Source organism: Coregonus clupeaformis, chromosome 35 (genome assembly GCF_020615455.1).
Source record: "Coregonus clupeaformis isolate EN_2021a chromosome 35, ASM2061545v1, whole genome shotgun sequence".
Taxonomy (NCBI): Eukaryota; Metazoa; Chordata; class Actinopteri; order Salmoniformes; family Salmonidae; genus Coregonus; species Coregonus clupeaformis.
Window position 1 is genome coordinate 7,598,585 of NC_059226.1, and position 16,597 is coordinate 7,615,181.

A 16,597-nucleotide genomic window follows, 5' to 3' on the forward strand; every position below is an offset into this window, starting at 1 on the left:
AAAGTAAAGATAACTTAAATGGAAAATGACTCCAGTAAAAGTGAAAGTCACCCAGTAAAATACAAACGTTACTTGAGTAAAAGTACAGTGCCTTGCAAAAGTATTCACCCCCCTTGGCATTTTTCCTATTTTGTTGCCTTACAACCTGGAATTAAAATGGATTTTTGGAGGGTTTGTATGATTTGATTTACACAACACTTTGAAGATGCAAAATATTTTTTATTACGAAACAAACAAGAAATATGACAAAAAAACAGAACTTGAGCGTGCATAACTATTCACCTTTCCAAAGTCAATACTTTGTAGAGCCACCTTTTGCAGCAATTCCAGCTGCAAGTCTCTTGGGGTATGTGTCTATAAGCTTGGCACATCTAGCCACTGGGATTTTTGCCCATTCTTCAAGGCAAAACTGCTCCAGCTCCTTCAAGTTGGATGGGTTCCGCTGGTGTACAGCAATCTTTAATATCACAGATTCTCAATTGGATTGAGGTCTGGGCTTTGACTAGGCCATTCCAAGACATTTAAATGTTTCCCCTTAAACCACTCAAGTGTTGCTTTAGCAGTATGCTTAGGGTCATTGTCCTGCTGGAAGGTGAACCTCCGTCCAAGTCTCAAATCTCTGGAAGACTGAAACAGGTTTCCCTCAAGAATTTCCCTGTATTTAGCGCCATCCATCATTCCTTCAATTCTGACCAGTTTCCCAGTCCCTGCTGATGAAAAACATCCACCCAGCATGATGCTGCCATCACCATGCTTCACTGTGGGGATAATAATATATAATAATATGCCATTTAGCAGACACTTTTATCCAAAGCGACTTACAGTCATGCATGCATACATTTTTGTGTATGGGTGGTCCCGGGGATCGAACCAACTACCCTGGCGTTACAAGCGCCGTGCTCTACCAGCTGAGCTACAGATGGTGTTCTTGGGGTGATGAGAGGTGTTGGGTTTGCGCCAGACATAGCGTTTTCCTTGATGGCCAAAAAGCTCAATTTTAGTCTCATCTGACCAGAGTACCTTCTTCCATATGTTTGGGGAGTCTCCCAAATGGCTTTTGGTGAACACCAAACGGGTTTGCTTATTTTTTTCTGACCACTCTTCCGTAAAGCCCAGCTCTGTGGAGTGTATGGCTTAAAGTGGTCCTATGGACAGATACTCCAATCTCCGCTGTGGAGCTTTGCAGCTCCTTCAGGGTTATCTTTGGTCTCTTCGTTGCCTCTCTGATTAATGCCCTCCTTGCCTGGTCTGTGAGTTTTGGTGGGCGGCCCTCTCTTGGCAGGTTTGTTGTGGTGCCATATTCTTTCAATTTTTAAATAATGGATTTAATGGTGCTCCGTGGGATGTTCAAAGTTTCTGATATTTTTTATAACCCAACCCTGATCTGTACTTCTCCACAACTTTGTCCCTGACCTGTTTGGAGAGCTCCTTGGTCTTCATGGTGCCGCTTGCTTGGTGGTGCCCCTTGCTTAGTGGTGTTGTAGACTCTGGGGCCTTTCAGAACAGGTGTATATACAGTGGGGAGAACAAGTATTTGATACACTGCCGATTTTGCATGTTTTTCTACTTACAAAGAATGTAGAGGTCTGTAATTTTTATCATAGGTACACTTCAACTGTGAGAGACGGAATCTAAAACAAAAATCCAGAAAATCACATTGTATGATTTTTAAGTAATTAATTTGCATTTTATTGCATGACATAAGTATTTGATACATCAGAAAAGCAGAACTTAATATTTGGTACAGAAACCTTTGTTTGCAATTACAGAGATCATACGTTTCCTGTGGGTCTTGACCAGGTTTGCACACACTGCAGCAGGGATTTTGGCCCACTCCTCCATACAGACCTTCTCCAGATCCTTTCGGGGCTGTCACTGGGCAATACGGACTTTCAGCTCCCTCCAAATATTTTCTATTGGGTTCAGGTCTGGAGACTGGCTAGGCCACTCCAGGACCTTGAGATGCTTCTTACGGAGCCACTCCTTAGTTGCCCTGGCTGTGTGTTTTGGGTCGTTGTCATGCTGGAAGACCCAGCCACGACCCATCTTCAATGCTCTTACTGAGGGAAGGAGGTTGTTGGCCAAGATCTTGCGATACATGGCCCCATCCATCCTCCCCTCAATACGGTGCAGTCGTCCTGTCCCCTTTGCAGAAAAGCATCCCCAAAGAATGATGTTTCCACCTCCATGGTTCACGGTTGGGATGGTGTTCTTGGGGTTGTACTCATCCTTCTTCTTACTCCAAACACGGCGAGTGGAGTTTAGACCAAAAAGCTCTATTTTTGTCTCATCAGACCACATTACCTTCTCCCATTCCTCCTCTGGATCATCCAGATGGTCATTGGCAAACTTCAGACGGGCCTGGGCATGCGCTGGCTTGAGCAGGGGGACCTTGCGTGCGCTGCAGGATTTTAATCCATGACGGCGTAGTGTGTTACTAATGGTTTTCTTTGAGACTGTGGTCCCAGCTCTCTTCAGGTCATTGACCAGGCCCTGCCGTGTAGTTCTGGGCTGATCCCTCACCTTCCTCATGATCATTGATGCCCCACGAGGTGAGATCTTGCATGGAGCCCCAGACCGAGGGTGATTGACCGTCATCTTGAACTTCTTCCATTTTCTAATAATTTTCTAATAACAGTTGTTGCCTTCTCACCAAGCTGCTTGCCTATTGTCCTGTAGCCCATCCCAGCCTTGTGCAGGTCTACAATTTTATCCCTGATGTCCTTACACAGCTCTCTGGTCTTAGCCATTGTGGAGAGGTTGGAGTCTGTTTGATTGAGTGTGTGGACAGGTGTCTTTTATACAGGTAACAAGTTCAAACAGGTGCAGTTAATACAGGTAATGAGTGGAGAACAGGAGGGCTTCTTAAAGAAAAACTAACAGGTCTGTGAGAATTCTTACTGGTTGGTAGGTGATCAAACACTTATGTCATGCAATAAAATGCAAATTAATTACTTAAAAATCATACAATGTGATTTTCTGGATTTTTGTTTTAGATTCCGTCTCTCACAGTTGAAGTGTACCTATGATAAAAAATTACAGACCTCTATATGCTTTCTAAGTAGGAAAACCTGCAAAATCGGCAGTGTATCAAATACTTGTTCTCCCCACTGTATACTGAGATCATGTGACACTTAGATTGCACACAGGTGGACTTTATTTAACTAATTATGTGACTTCTGAAGGTAATTGGTTGCACCAGATCTTATTTAGGGGCTTCATAGCAAAGGGGGTGAATACATATGCACGCACCACTTTTCCGTTATTTATTTTTTTGAATTTTTTGAAACAATGATTTTTTTTATTTATTTCACTTCACCAATTTGGACTATTTTGTGTATGTCCATTACATGAAATCCATTTAAATTACAGGTTGTAATGCAACAAAATAGGAAAAACAACAAGGGGGATGAATACTTTTGCAAGGCACTGTACTTTTACTCAAGTAATGTTTGTATTTTACTGGGTGACTCACTTTTACTGGAGTCATTTTCCATTTAAGTTATCTTTACTTTCACTCAAGTATGAGAATTTAGTACTTTTTCCACCACTGATAAAGGGTTACCAAGAAGTTGACGTCCGGTGTGAGATACTAACTGGACCATCCAGACTGATGACAGTGCATTGAGTGGCCAGAAGGAATGCACAGCTGCTGAGTTCAACTACTTCTCCAGCTGTTCACTTATCATCATCCTACTATCCAGGAAGAAATGTTGACCAATTTTCTTTGTTAATACCATGTTGGAAGAACACATCACAACTGATTTGATTTAAAAGGATTTGTTGGACATTTCTGTAATGTTTGTTAAATTAATGTATTGTATAGGCTGAGTTCCTTACATTATATTTGTAGTAAAATGGGATGAACAAAATAACAGGATTAAATGTACTTTGGCTCATGATCTTTCAGGATCGAGGGACCATTCAATCTTCATTCATCCATGTCCCCATCCCATCCCTCCAACCCCCCTAGACTAGACTGGACGCCAGACTTGGAGAGACAGCAGCTGCCTGACGGTCTGCCCTACAGGAAGGAGACAATGCTGGACGTCTGTCCTGTTTGTGACACTGACCTCTCGCCTGCCGTCAGCCCAGTGAGGTCACACACACACAACACAACCTTTCTCCTCCAGTCAACAGGACATCCAAGCCTTTCTATCTGCAGACTTCAGAGAACAATAGCACATCCCAGAAATAGACAAATACATTTGAGCTATATTACTGCCTGCAACAAAGCCTGATGTGTTGAATATCAATATATTTGTATCAACAAACAACCATCACCTCAGAGTACTATAGCACAGATACATTTACTGAGACACACTGTGCAGTTCTGCTGCTACCCAGTGTTACTAGTCACAATGTCAGCCAAGTGGGGCAAGCAATCTGTTATCTTTGTTTACATTTACATTTTAGTCATTTAGCAGACGCTCTTATCCAGAACGACTTACATGAGCAATTAGGGTTAAGTGCCTTGCTTAAGGGCACATCGACAGATTTTTCACCTAGTCGGCTCGGGGATTAGAACCAGCGACCTTTCGGTTACAGGCACAACGCTCTTACCCACTACGCTAACTGCTGCTTTTGTTGTACCGTTGATAGCAGCACATAGCCTAGATTATTTTACAGTGGAAGCATAAATTAAAATCAAACTCTCGTATAAATCATGCATTTCTGTCCATTTGGAACAGTTATGATCAACATTCTCTATGTAAAGACAAGTCAGGGTTCAACAGTTAAGGTTGGTTTATTTTCAAAACACTGAGTTCAAGATCAATAAAACCACAGGTTTAACATGTACAATATTTTAGTAATTGCTTTAAAATAATATAAAAACAATGAGTAAATCTACAGTGAAATGTTATCAAAACAAAGCAATGAAAGACAAAAACTAAATCGTATTCACATAATTAAAAAAAAACATTTTGTGTTTGCTACACACCGTAATATATGCAATGAACACTAAAAAGAATCAATGGTAAATTACTTTTTTTTTTTTATGAAGCAAAGAGATTTCATCACAATGAGAAAGGAAATGTCAACTTCACCAGCTCATTTAGCAAACATGTTTTAAAGGGATACTTCAGGATTTTGGCATTTAAGCCCTTTATCTACTTCCCCAGAGTCAGATGAACTCGTGGATACTATTTTTATGTCTCTGCGTACAGTTTGAAGGACGTTTCTAACTAGCATTAGCACCATTGCTAGTAGATACCATACACTTCCACTCATTGCACTATCGCTAGTTAGCATTGGCTTGCGAAACTACCTATAACTCATACTGAATGCAGAGACATACAAATGGTGGTCCATTAGTTCATCTGACTCTGGGGAAGTAGATAAAGGGCTTAATTGCCAAAATCCCAAAGTAGCCCTTTAAAGTCTGTACATTGGTCTAGCATTACAACATTAACAAAGAGAATATGACTACTCCAAAACAGTAAAAATGCATCATCAAGTTCAAAATGTAGGGCTCATTTTCCTCATTGGGTTGCTCAGGCAACCACAGTGCTGTGAACTGTACAAACAGGCCTTAGTGAGACATAAAAAATATAATAGTAAAGGTAAGGTGTTGTGTTTGGTTATTGGCACAGTCTGAAGAAAGAAACACACCTCTCATTGATTACAATGCAGAACGAAGTGGCGCCAAGAGAAGCGTCAGTAGCAACAATGTACAACAATATTTCACTATACATTTGAAGGGTCACCATGCTTTAGGAGTCCACAGAAACGTAGGATGCTCTTACTGAAAAGGTGAATGGTACAAATGAACCCGTGTCACTACAGCATTTCTTCAATTTACCAATTGTGAAACAACTCCCGCAGTTTTCATTTTTTCTCCAAGAGTTCTTTATGCTAAAACACATCTTTGTGACAATGAAATGCTGGTACATTAGGATGTACATTTTGCAGTTCTCTTGGCTGTTGTAACATGCATAACTGTACACTAGAACACATTTATTCCACACCTCGAGAGGAAATACATACTGATTAATGTACACAGCCTCCAGACACTCTGGATGTAATGTGATGTTACAGTCTGTGACTATATCCATAGGGTTCAGTAGAGGAGAACGTTGCGAGGCGGTCGGAGATAGGAGTGGACTAGCTGCTGCTGTCCAGATCTGTTGGGAGGACAGGAGACGGCAAGCAAACACAACGACCACTGTACGCAGAGGAACACCAACACTAGCACAAGATATTTGGCTAATAGAACAGCACTGCAAATTATATTTTGAATGAGTCTTATAATGGTGGAGGAAAACTTCTGTTTAGTTTAGTTTTGTCTCTCAGCAATCAGGAACCAGTCCTCAGCTGTCTGTTGAAAAAACGCTTGTGCTTCCGTTAGTTTAAAAATGTTTCCTTTCCCTTGTCTGAATAGTCTTCTGTTTGGGAACAAAACCTTACCATAGACATCTGAACATTTTGCTAAGCATATTCTCAATTGACCAAACTCTTCAATGTAATGAGAATTACAGTACTGATAATAGCAGTCTGTGGTATTGATGAGAGGACAGTGGGTCCCACCATTTACAGCTCCTCTTCTTTAGTGACCTTTATCAGTCTTTTCAGCTCACATCATCCAAGAGCAGACACTGGAATCGCAAATGAACTCCAGTTTTTCACAGCAAAACTCTCCAGTTCAAAATCCATGTAGCTTCAGTCATTTTTCTGGAATAGTGGCATACTGCATTACTCCAATGGAAAACCTCCCTCTGGGGGGGAACAACAGCCACAAGCATGCAGGTCAGGACTAATATAAGAGTTAAGAGCTCCCAGTCTTTTCCAGTCATAGACCTACTACTATAAGACATTATGAAACAAGATAACTGAGATTTAAGACAAATGCAATAACAAGCTGATGTCTACCTAGATAAGAAATAAGTAGTCTCAGCTTGTTAGGCAGTAGTAATGATATGTCAATGTGATCTCGTCAGACACGTATTAAGAGACAGGATAATACAACTGATGTTAATTCTTGGATCAGGCGTTCTACTGGTCGTGTTGCAAGTCCTCCAGATAACAGGATTACATGAGGAACTGAGATGTTCCACTGTTATGAAGAACACTCACACGGAATGCTTGAGAAACACTGGTCTTTAAGACATATCATTGCCTTAGTATTGTTGCGCTACATCCAACCTTTGAGGAACTGTGCCTGCATCACAACTTGCTATGACAGAGGCCTAGTTCTGGAAAGGGTGTGAGGGAACAGTAGTTTCTAGGCCTTTCCACTGCTCTCTGTGTAAGGCATTGCTCAACATCTCCTACAGCAATGAGAGAGAGAGTACAGTACGTAGCAACATATTGAACAAAATCACTATCGATAGTTAGAAGTGCTAGCCTAGACATTCCCATAACTCTCTCAGTCCTCACCAAAGCAATGGCAGTTTAGTTTCATTATCTATTCAGGTGTTCTCTCCTTCACTACATTCACAGCACCATAAATAGCAGTTTTTGCAGTTGTAAAGATGGACATTTGATTGTGGATATCTCCTTCATACAATATCAAACACAGGGAGACCCCAAAAGTGGGAGAAAAATAAAAGCTTGTTGTTTGAGCAATATATCCTCACATTAGACATTATCACTCAGTTCAAGATGATATTTGGTGGACTGAGCAGACAGAGGAGTGGAAAAGGAGCAGAGATCCTTCATGAAGAGCTGGAGGCCAGTTGCTTCATTAGTCTCTATTGTCTCTGGGCCACATGAGGATGGCCCAGCACAGAGACGAGGCGGTGGTAGGGGGTAGCAGGGGAACAAGGGCCACCACTCAGTCAGTCCAATAGCAGCCAATGACAGCAATCACACGATGCTGAAAATAACCTCCTCCTGGCCCTCACAATGCACTGGCTAGCTGCTCCGCTCTGTGTGGCCCAGCCCAGACTGACCATCTGGAAACATCATGAAAGAGCCTCCGGAACACATTGTAATGACGACAGCACTATTTACATGATGCGTCTGCCTTGCATGTCCCTTTCTAAGCTCTGATATCAAGCACACTTCAAATACATAGTTGGCTCCGATGTTTGAAGTTGTTGCTGGGGGAGAGGGCTAGTAAGGGTGAAAAGGAAAGCAGATCTGGACTGTAGACTGGATGGGAATGGAGATGATGTCCCAGAAATGTTGAAGGGCATTGGAAAAGAGGTTCCAGAGGCTAGGTGGTTCCACGCTGGTGTGTCTGTAGGTGGGTCACGCCCCGGTGTTGTCTAGAGCTGTGCTGTAGGGTGAAGTGGTGGGCGGTGTGGAGTGTGCTGTCGTGAGTGGTGTGCCGAGTCGTGTTCTTGGTGCTGTGATGGGTGCTGTGGAGGTATGGGTGTGGAGGTACTGGGACCAGGGCCACTGTTGGCCAGGTACTTGGCCCTCATGCTGGAGGTGTACTGTTGAGAGAAAGAGAAAAGTAGGCGTAACAAAACAGCATGGGATGACCCATGTATACACAGATAAAGAATTACAGTTTTCATCCAATAGAGAACTACAGTGCCTTCGGAAAGTATTCAGACCCCTTGACCTTTTCAACATTGTTAGGTTACAGCCTTATTCTAAAATTGATTAAATTGTTTTTTCCCCCTCATCAATCTACACACAATACCCCATAATGACAAAGCAAAAACAGGTTTTTAGAACTTTTTGCTAATTTATATATATATATAATAAAGAAACATCACATTTACATTAGTATTCAGACCCTTTACTCAGTACTTTGTTGAAGCACCTTTGGCAGCAATTACAGCCTCGAGTCTTCTTGGGTATGACGCTACAAGCTTGGCACACCTGTATTTGGGGAGTTTCTCCCATTCTTCTCTGCAGATCCTCTCAAGCTCTGCCAGGTTGGATGGGGAGCGTTGCTGCACAGCTATTTTCAGGTCTCTCCAGAGATGTTCGATCGGGTTCAAGTCTGGGCTCTGGATGGGCCACTCAAGTACATTCAGAGACTTGTCCCGAAGCCACACCTGCGTTGTCTTGGCTGTGTGCTTAGGGTCGTTGTCCTGTTGAAAGGTCAACCTTCGCCCCAGTCTGAGGTCCTGAGTGCTCTGGAGCAGGTTTTCATCAAGGATCTCTCTGTACTTTGCTCAGTTCATCTTTGCCTCAATCCTGACTAGTCTCCCAGTCCCTGCCGCTGAAAAACACCCCCACAGCATGATGCTGCCACCACCATGCTTACCCGTAAGGATGGTGCCAGGTTTCCTCCAGATGTGACGCTTGGCATTCAGGCCAAAGAGTTGAATCTTGGTTTCATCAGACCAGAGAATTTTGTTTCTCATGGTCTGAGTCTTTAGGTGCCTTTTGGCAAACTCCAAGCGGGCTGTCATGTGCCTTTTACTGAGGAGTGGCTTCCGTCTGGCCACTCTACCATAAAGGCCTGATTGGTGGAGTGCTGCAGAGATGGTTGTCCTTCTGGAAGGTTCTCCCATCTCCACAGAGGAACTCTGGAGCTCTGTCAGAGTGACCATCGGGTTCTTGGTCACCTCGCTAACCTTATCCCCCGATTGATCAGTTTGGCCAGGCGGCCAGCTCTAGGATGAGTCTTAGTGGTTCCAAACTTCTCCCATTTAAAAATGATGGAGGCCACTGTGTTCTTGGGGACCTTCAATGTTGCAGAGATTTTTTGGTACCCTTCCCCAGATCTGTGCCTCGGCATAATCCTGTCTCTGAGCTCTACGGACAATTCCTTCGACCTCATGGCTTGTTTTTTGCTCTGACATGCACTGTCAACTGTGGGACCTTATATAGACAGGTTTGTGCCTTTCCAAATCATGTCCAATCAATTGAATTTACCACAGGTGTTCTCCAATGAAGTTGTAGAAACATCTCAAGGATGATCAATAGAAACAGGATGCACCTGAACTCAATTTTGAGTCTCATAGTAAAGCGTCTGAATACTTATGTAAATAAGGTATTTCTGTAAAAAAAATATATATAATCTAAAAACCCGTTTTCGCTTTGTGATTATGGGGTATTGTGTGTAGATTGGTGAGGATTTTATTTTTTAAAATCCATTTTAGAATAAGGCTGTAATGTAACAAAATGTGGAAAAAGTCAAGGGGTCTGAATACTTTCCGAAGGCACTGTATAAAAATAGTTACGATAGTGGTGTATATTTTATATTTGCTATGTTTGAAAGTGCAGGTGTTTGCCCTGACATCAATGTAAAAAGCTTAGAACAACAAAAACAGGTCACCTTAACAAATCAATAGAGAGGGTTTGGCTGTGAGGGCTTGAGAATGAACAAGCCTCACACATCACATATGACAGCACCAACACAGAGAAAAACATTCAGGGTCCGATTCTGACGATGCAGAAAAATTAGGTACTAGTGTGAAAAAAAAAGAAGAAGTAAAAACTCGTAGGACCATTCGTTTTAAATTCAGTAACTGTGCAGAGTCCATGCGGAATACAGCGCTGCGGTTTTGCATTGTGGGAATGCCACCCTGGGAGTCATTTGGACAGCCTATTGTGGACACCTAGGATCAGCAGTAGGTTCAGAATATCTCAGATTCCCCTACCCTCAGATTTGACTCTGAACAATCTGTGTGTGAGATCAGAAATCTAACTGCTTGGTGCATAAAATCAAGTTTCAGTCTGCATTTTGGTTGGCAATGGCAAAAATGAATTGCATATTCAGTCTGTGATGGGAGGTAAACCTGAACTACAGATCATTTTGTCCCTCAACTGCCTTACCTGTATACAATTTGGAATTCTACCAGGTAGAGATAGAGATATATATATATATATATATATATATACACACACACACAGTATATATATATCTACTGTATCTATCTATCTATTGTATCTATCTATTGTATTTATATATCTATTGTATCTATTTATCTACTGTATCCATCTATCTATCTACTGTATCCATCTATTTATCTATTGTATCTATCTATTGTATACAGTGGGGAGAACAAGTATTTCATACACTGCTGATTTTGCAGGTTTTCCTACCTACAAAGCACGTAGAGGTCTGTAATTTTTATCATAGGTACACTTCAACTGTGAGAGACGGAATCCAGAAAATCACATTGTATGACTTTTAAGTAATTAATTTGCATTTTATTGCATGACATAATTATTTGATCACCTACCAACCAGTAAGAATTCCGGCTCTCACAGACCTGTTCGTTTTTCTTTAAGAAGCCCTCCTGTTCTCTACTCATTACCTGTATTAACTGCACCTGTTTGAACTCGTTACCTGTATAAAAGACACCTGTCCACACACTCAATCAAACAGACTCCAACCTCTCCACAATGGCCAAGACCAGAGAGCTGTGTAAGGACATCAGGGATAAAATTGTAGACCTGCACAAGGCTGGGATGGGCTACATGACAATAGGCAAGCATCTTGGTGAGAAGGCAACAACTCTTGGCGCAATAATTAGAAAATGGAAGAAGTTCAAGATGACGGTCAATCATCCTCGGTCTGGGGCTCCATGCAAGATCTCACCTCGTGGGGCATCAATGAGCATGAGGAAGGTGAGGGATCAGCCCAGAACTACACGGCAGGACCTGGTCAATGACCTGAAGAGAGCTGGGACCACAGTCTCAAAGAAAACCATTAGTAACACACTACGCCGTCATGGATTAAAATCCTGCAGCGCACGCAAGGTCCCCCTGCTCAAGCCAGCGCATGTCCAGGCCCGTCTGAAGTTTGCCAATGACCATCTGGATGATCCAGAGGAGAAATGGGAGAAGGTCATGTGGTCTGATGAGACAAAAATAGAACTTTTTGGTCTAAACTCCACTTGCCGTGTTTGGAGGAAGAAGAAGGATGAGTACAACCCCAAGAACACCATCCCAACCGTGAAGCATGGAGGTGGAAACATCATTCTTTGGGGATGCTTTTCTGCAAAGGGAACAGGACGACTGCACCGTATTGAGGGGAGGATGGATGGGGCCATGTATCGCGAGATCTTGGCCAACAACGTCCTTCCCTCAGTAAGAGCATTGAAGATGGGTCGTGGCTGGGTCTTCCAGCATGACAACGACCCGAAACACACAGCCAGGGCAACTAAGGAGTGGCTCCGTAAGAAGCATCTCAAGGTCCTGGAGTGGCCTAGCCAGTCTCCAGACCTGAACCCAATAGAAAATCTTTGGAGGGAGCTGAAAGTCCGTATTGCCCAGCAACAGCCCCGAAACCTGAAGGATCTGGAGAAGGTCTGTATGGAGGAGTGGGCCAAAATCCCTGCTGCAGTGTGTGCAAACCTGGTCAAGACCTACAGAAAACGTATGATCTCTGTAATTGCAAACAAAGGTTTCTGTACCAAATATTAAGTTCTGCTTTTCTGATGTATCAAATACTTATGTCATGCAATAAAATGCAAATTAATTATTTAAAAATCATACAATGTGATTTTCTGGATTTTAGATTTTAGATTCCGTCTCTCACAGATGAAGTGTACCTATGATAAAAATTACAGACCTCTACATGCTTTGTAAGTAGGAAAACCTGCAAAATCGGCAGTGTATCAAATACTTGTTCTCCCCACTGTATATCTATTGTATCTATCTATCGTGTATATATAGTATGTTTCTACATGGGAAAGTAAGGGCTTATCATACTGTACTTAGAGATAATAAACCATACTGGCATTGGGTTGGGTTGTCACATCTGTATACATTACAACATATTTATTGCAAAGGAGCAGATAAAACCAGGTGCACTTGCAGTACATACTCTGTGAAAGGATATGTGACAGGTTTACAGAACTAAAGCTCCTAACACCTTATTCCACTCGCCTATAGCTCCTATATAATATATATGCCATTTAGCTGATGCTTTTATCCAAAGTGATTTGCAGTCATGCGTGCATCCATTTTTAGTGTGGGCGGCCCCAGTGGGAATCGAACCCACGATCCTAAGCGTTGCAAGCGCCATGCTCGGCCAACTGGATATAACCACACGTTATATCCTGCACACAGTTGTGCTGAAAAGTGGCCTTGCCAGATCAACATGATTTTCAATGGGAGTCTCTTAGACTTAGTGGTAAAGTGAGGTGGAGACCATCCCACTCCACACTCAGGAGCCATTCTACCCGCTATACTGTACATCTATGAGCTCTGAAGGCCAGGAGAGAGAGGCAGAGACATAGGTGGAACAACTTGACAATAGCAGAAGGATGTTCTGGCTCACAGAAGAACTCAAGACTTCCAAAATGAACTAGTACAGGTTCTGGACCAGTGGAATGTTCTAGCAACAAACTGCCCAGATCTATCAACAACTGGATAAAGTTGTTCTCTTCTACAGTAATTAACTTGTTCCTTTTTCAAAACCGTCAATCCCTAAAGAAGTCCACTGTGATGTAATTCACACAGTAATAACTCCTTTCCCTGTTTCAGGTGGAAAGGGGAATGCAACACTTAGTCTAAAGGGCTCGGAACAAAACGGAATGCAACGCAGTACGTGAATGTCGTTTTTTGTCGGATGTAGGCTTAAATGTTCATGAAAGGAAGGCCATGATGGGCCTGAAGGCAGGACTAGAACGTGACATGTTCAGTGCAGTGCTGGGCGATAGGATGACATGCTGCCCAAGGCCACAGTCAGGGGACATGTGTTAGGTGCAAGACACAGGAGGGCAGTGGGGTGGCAGGTAGCTCTGGTTAGGGCGTGGGTGGTTGGGGTGGGGGGAGTAGACTTGGTTTGGGGGAACACAGGCCAGTAAGTGAAGGTGGGGGGGTGGGGGGGGGCATTGTCTGTACCTGTTAGCATAGCGGAGGAGGTTACCAAAACGATCTCTCACTCGCCGAGGGCTTTAACTGCCAGCTGTAACTTTCCATGCCGGCAGTCAAATACAACTGTGTGGGTTTGCAGGAAAGAAAACAACAGCGACAAGACAGTATAGAGAAGATACACAGCGCAGAGTCTAGGTCCAAGCAGACACACTGACACCGAGGAGGAGGGGCTCACTCTCCAGGACAGGAGGGCAACCGGCCAGGGAGGAACAGGGACCACTGACGGAAGGACTCAGGTTGACTTACAACACACAACCTATGGAGACTGGTAGCTAGGATCGTCATGTTGACTAGCTCTTACTGTGAGCCAAACTAACTTCAATATGTCAAAATCAGAGGCAAAAATACTGCACTGAGACATCATTTCCAAAACCAGGCCCTGTTGGCAGACTGTTTACTTTTAAACAACAAGATCTCATTGGAAAGATCTTTGTCATTATCCTGTCCTACACAACGGCTGCCAAATGACCCAGTCAGTGGAGGTGTTCTGTCCATCAGTGTATAACGTAGACATTGGGACACTTACCGAGGGAGGAGGGGACTCTCTCTCTATCAGTGGAGTGTTCTCACACCGGGGGTTCTGGAAGGCATTGGCATTCTGGGTCCTGTGTAACAGAACAAACACACACTCCAAGGTTAAACACAGGCGGGGAGGGAACTACAGCTGCAGAACATGCACACACACAGAAACAGGTTCACAAACACGTCCATGACTTATTGACCCTCAAAATAACCTTTCCATGCCACAGAAGCACGTACACCCACATATACAAATCTTTCATGATACCATTTAAACCCCTACAGGCACCACAGACAGACCCCCACAGTACATCCATGGCTGTACTATACTGTACAATCCACCAAAACCAGAGTAACACCAAATCCCCTCTCCCAGGCAACCCAGCCCCCATCCCAATCCTAAGAGGTCCATTCATAAAGCTGTTGGCCTTGGGTTTCAAAGGGCCACAGCTGGAGAGCAACAGCTGCATCGGTCGCGGCCGCCAGAATGTGACCCTCTATGGGAGAGCAGAGCACGGCTCCTCTCTCTCAGCGGTGCCCTAAACGTGGAGGCTGTGCTAGTACAGCCCTGGGTCACATGGTATCTCACATTCCTCATCCCTCACCACCACAGCCTGCTTTGAACCTTTCAACACTGAGAAAGTGGAGGGAAAAAACAGATCCCCTAACACTTGTAACTGCACCCACTGTTCCCCAGTGATTCTCTTTGAGATGAGTGTTCCATGTGACTGGTGTTACTGTACTCACATGTACTCTGTGACGGGGGCGTTGCTGACGGTGTGTGCTGCAGCAGGGATGCTGGTCTCGCTGCCGTAGCTGCTGCCACAGCTGTACAGGCTGGGCATGTGGACCCGGTACAGGTTGTCATGGTTCTGCAGTCTGCCTCCGTGGGCCATGGACTCCTCCTCGCTGTCCGCCTCGTTCCTATAGGGACACAGAGAGAGAGACACACACTGCTGAGTCACACAGGTCCACCAGGAAACATACTACCAGGAAAATCATTGAGGACAAGGCAACAGAAAACATGTCGTCCCCAAAGAATGATGTAGGGACCCCCCCCCTGGGCCAATTGAGATATTGCGTGTGACTAACACATTTCAGTTCATTACTATAGCTCCCACCTTGGGCCAATCAGTGTAATTTTGTAAATGCTGGATCTCTATGGCAAGACGCATCATTCACCTAAGTTTAGTCAAAATCAGACCAGTGCTATCTGAGATACTGTGTGTGACGAACATACGGAGACAGATCCACAGTCCCCTCCCTGATTTCATAGTTGGGGAGATAATGTGAATTTCAGTTTACTTCCAAATTCAAATGGAATTGACCACAACCCTGCAGAGTGACAAACGGCCACAAGGGGGAGCCCTCTCCCACTGACGGGGAGAGCAGCTGCAGCACAAAAGCATGCACATTCATGGTCACGTTTTGTATTCATTCACGGCCACGTTTCTATTCAATTTCTTCACTGCCCAACGGGAGACGAAAGATGTGTTCTCTTTGAAAAAGGGAAAGCAGCAAATTCCCGCTGAGCTTAAGGAATGAAACCACACTCCAGTAAGATAAGAAGGTATTCAGTTTCCACAGGAATATTACAGATTGATCTGCTACAATATGGATTGGTTTACTTTGCCATTTCTGTTCAAACATGAACTGTGATTGTGACTAGTGCAAGGGCACCACTGAAAGCCCACATTATCAAAAAACTAAGACATTTCCCCCTGAAGCACAATGGTTAAGATATAAAACCTGGATAACAAAAAGAAGACAGAAACAGCCCTGTGGCGCTGAAGGGAATAGAGCTGATGATGACATGGTGGAGCTTGTATCCCTCTAGTGTTCAACACCACCACCCATAGGCTTTTCCTCCACACAGCTAATTAATGACATCATCCCATTCAGCGCAGCATGCATTCACCCATACAGAACATTACAAAAGACAACTGCAGAACATAACATATCCAGCCGTATCCTCAGTTAGAACTCTGCTAATTACATAGTGGAGTTAAGCTGGAGGCGTTGCCTGGGACAACTAATTCTCGCCTCTCTTACAAGGCATTATGTTTAATCCTATCCATCTGCTGCTAATAGGGTCACCCAGTGGAGGGAAATCAGATGGATTTCATAAAGTACAATGCTCAACCTTGAAAATTACACCACTCCATGCAATGGTTGCAATAGATTTAGGCAAAGCTTTGCATGATAAGGGAGAGGGGGATAACAGGAAGTGATATATCTGGGGAAGCAGCTGGGCCCTGCCGGCCAGGTCCAATGGAACAGGCTGCCAGTGTTCTACACACTAGCAATGGAAGACTTAAAGCAGCTAACAGATTTCGTCAGG

General features: G+C 43.7%; 1 protein-coding gene across 1 annotated transcript in view; it reads right to left on the reverse strand.

Moving 5' to 3' along the window:
• Positions 1–4,728: 4,728 nt before the first annotated feature.
• The window catches only part of LOC121550608 (protein tweety homolog 3), a 55,592-nt gene continuing 43,723 nt past the window's right edge, over positions 4,729–16,597 (reverse strand). The window contains exons 12-14 of the mRNA XM_041862935.2: positions 15,004–15,180; positions 14,264–14,342; positions 4,729–8,381 (exon numbers count right to left, since the gene is read on the reverse strand). Of these exons, the coding sequence (XP_041718869.2) occupies positions 8,211–8,381; positions 14,264–14,342; positions 15,004–15,180 (427 nt within the window). The 3' untranslated portion in view covers positions 4,729–8,210. The remainder of the gene's footprint in view (positions 8,382–14,263; positions 14,343–15,003; positions 15,181–16,597) is intronic.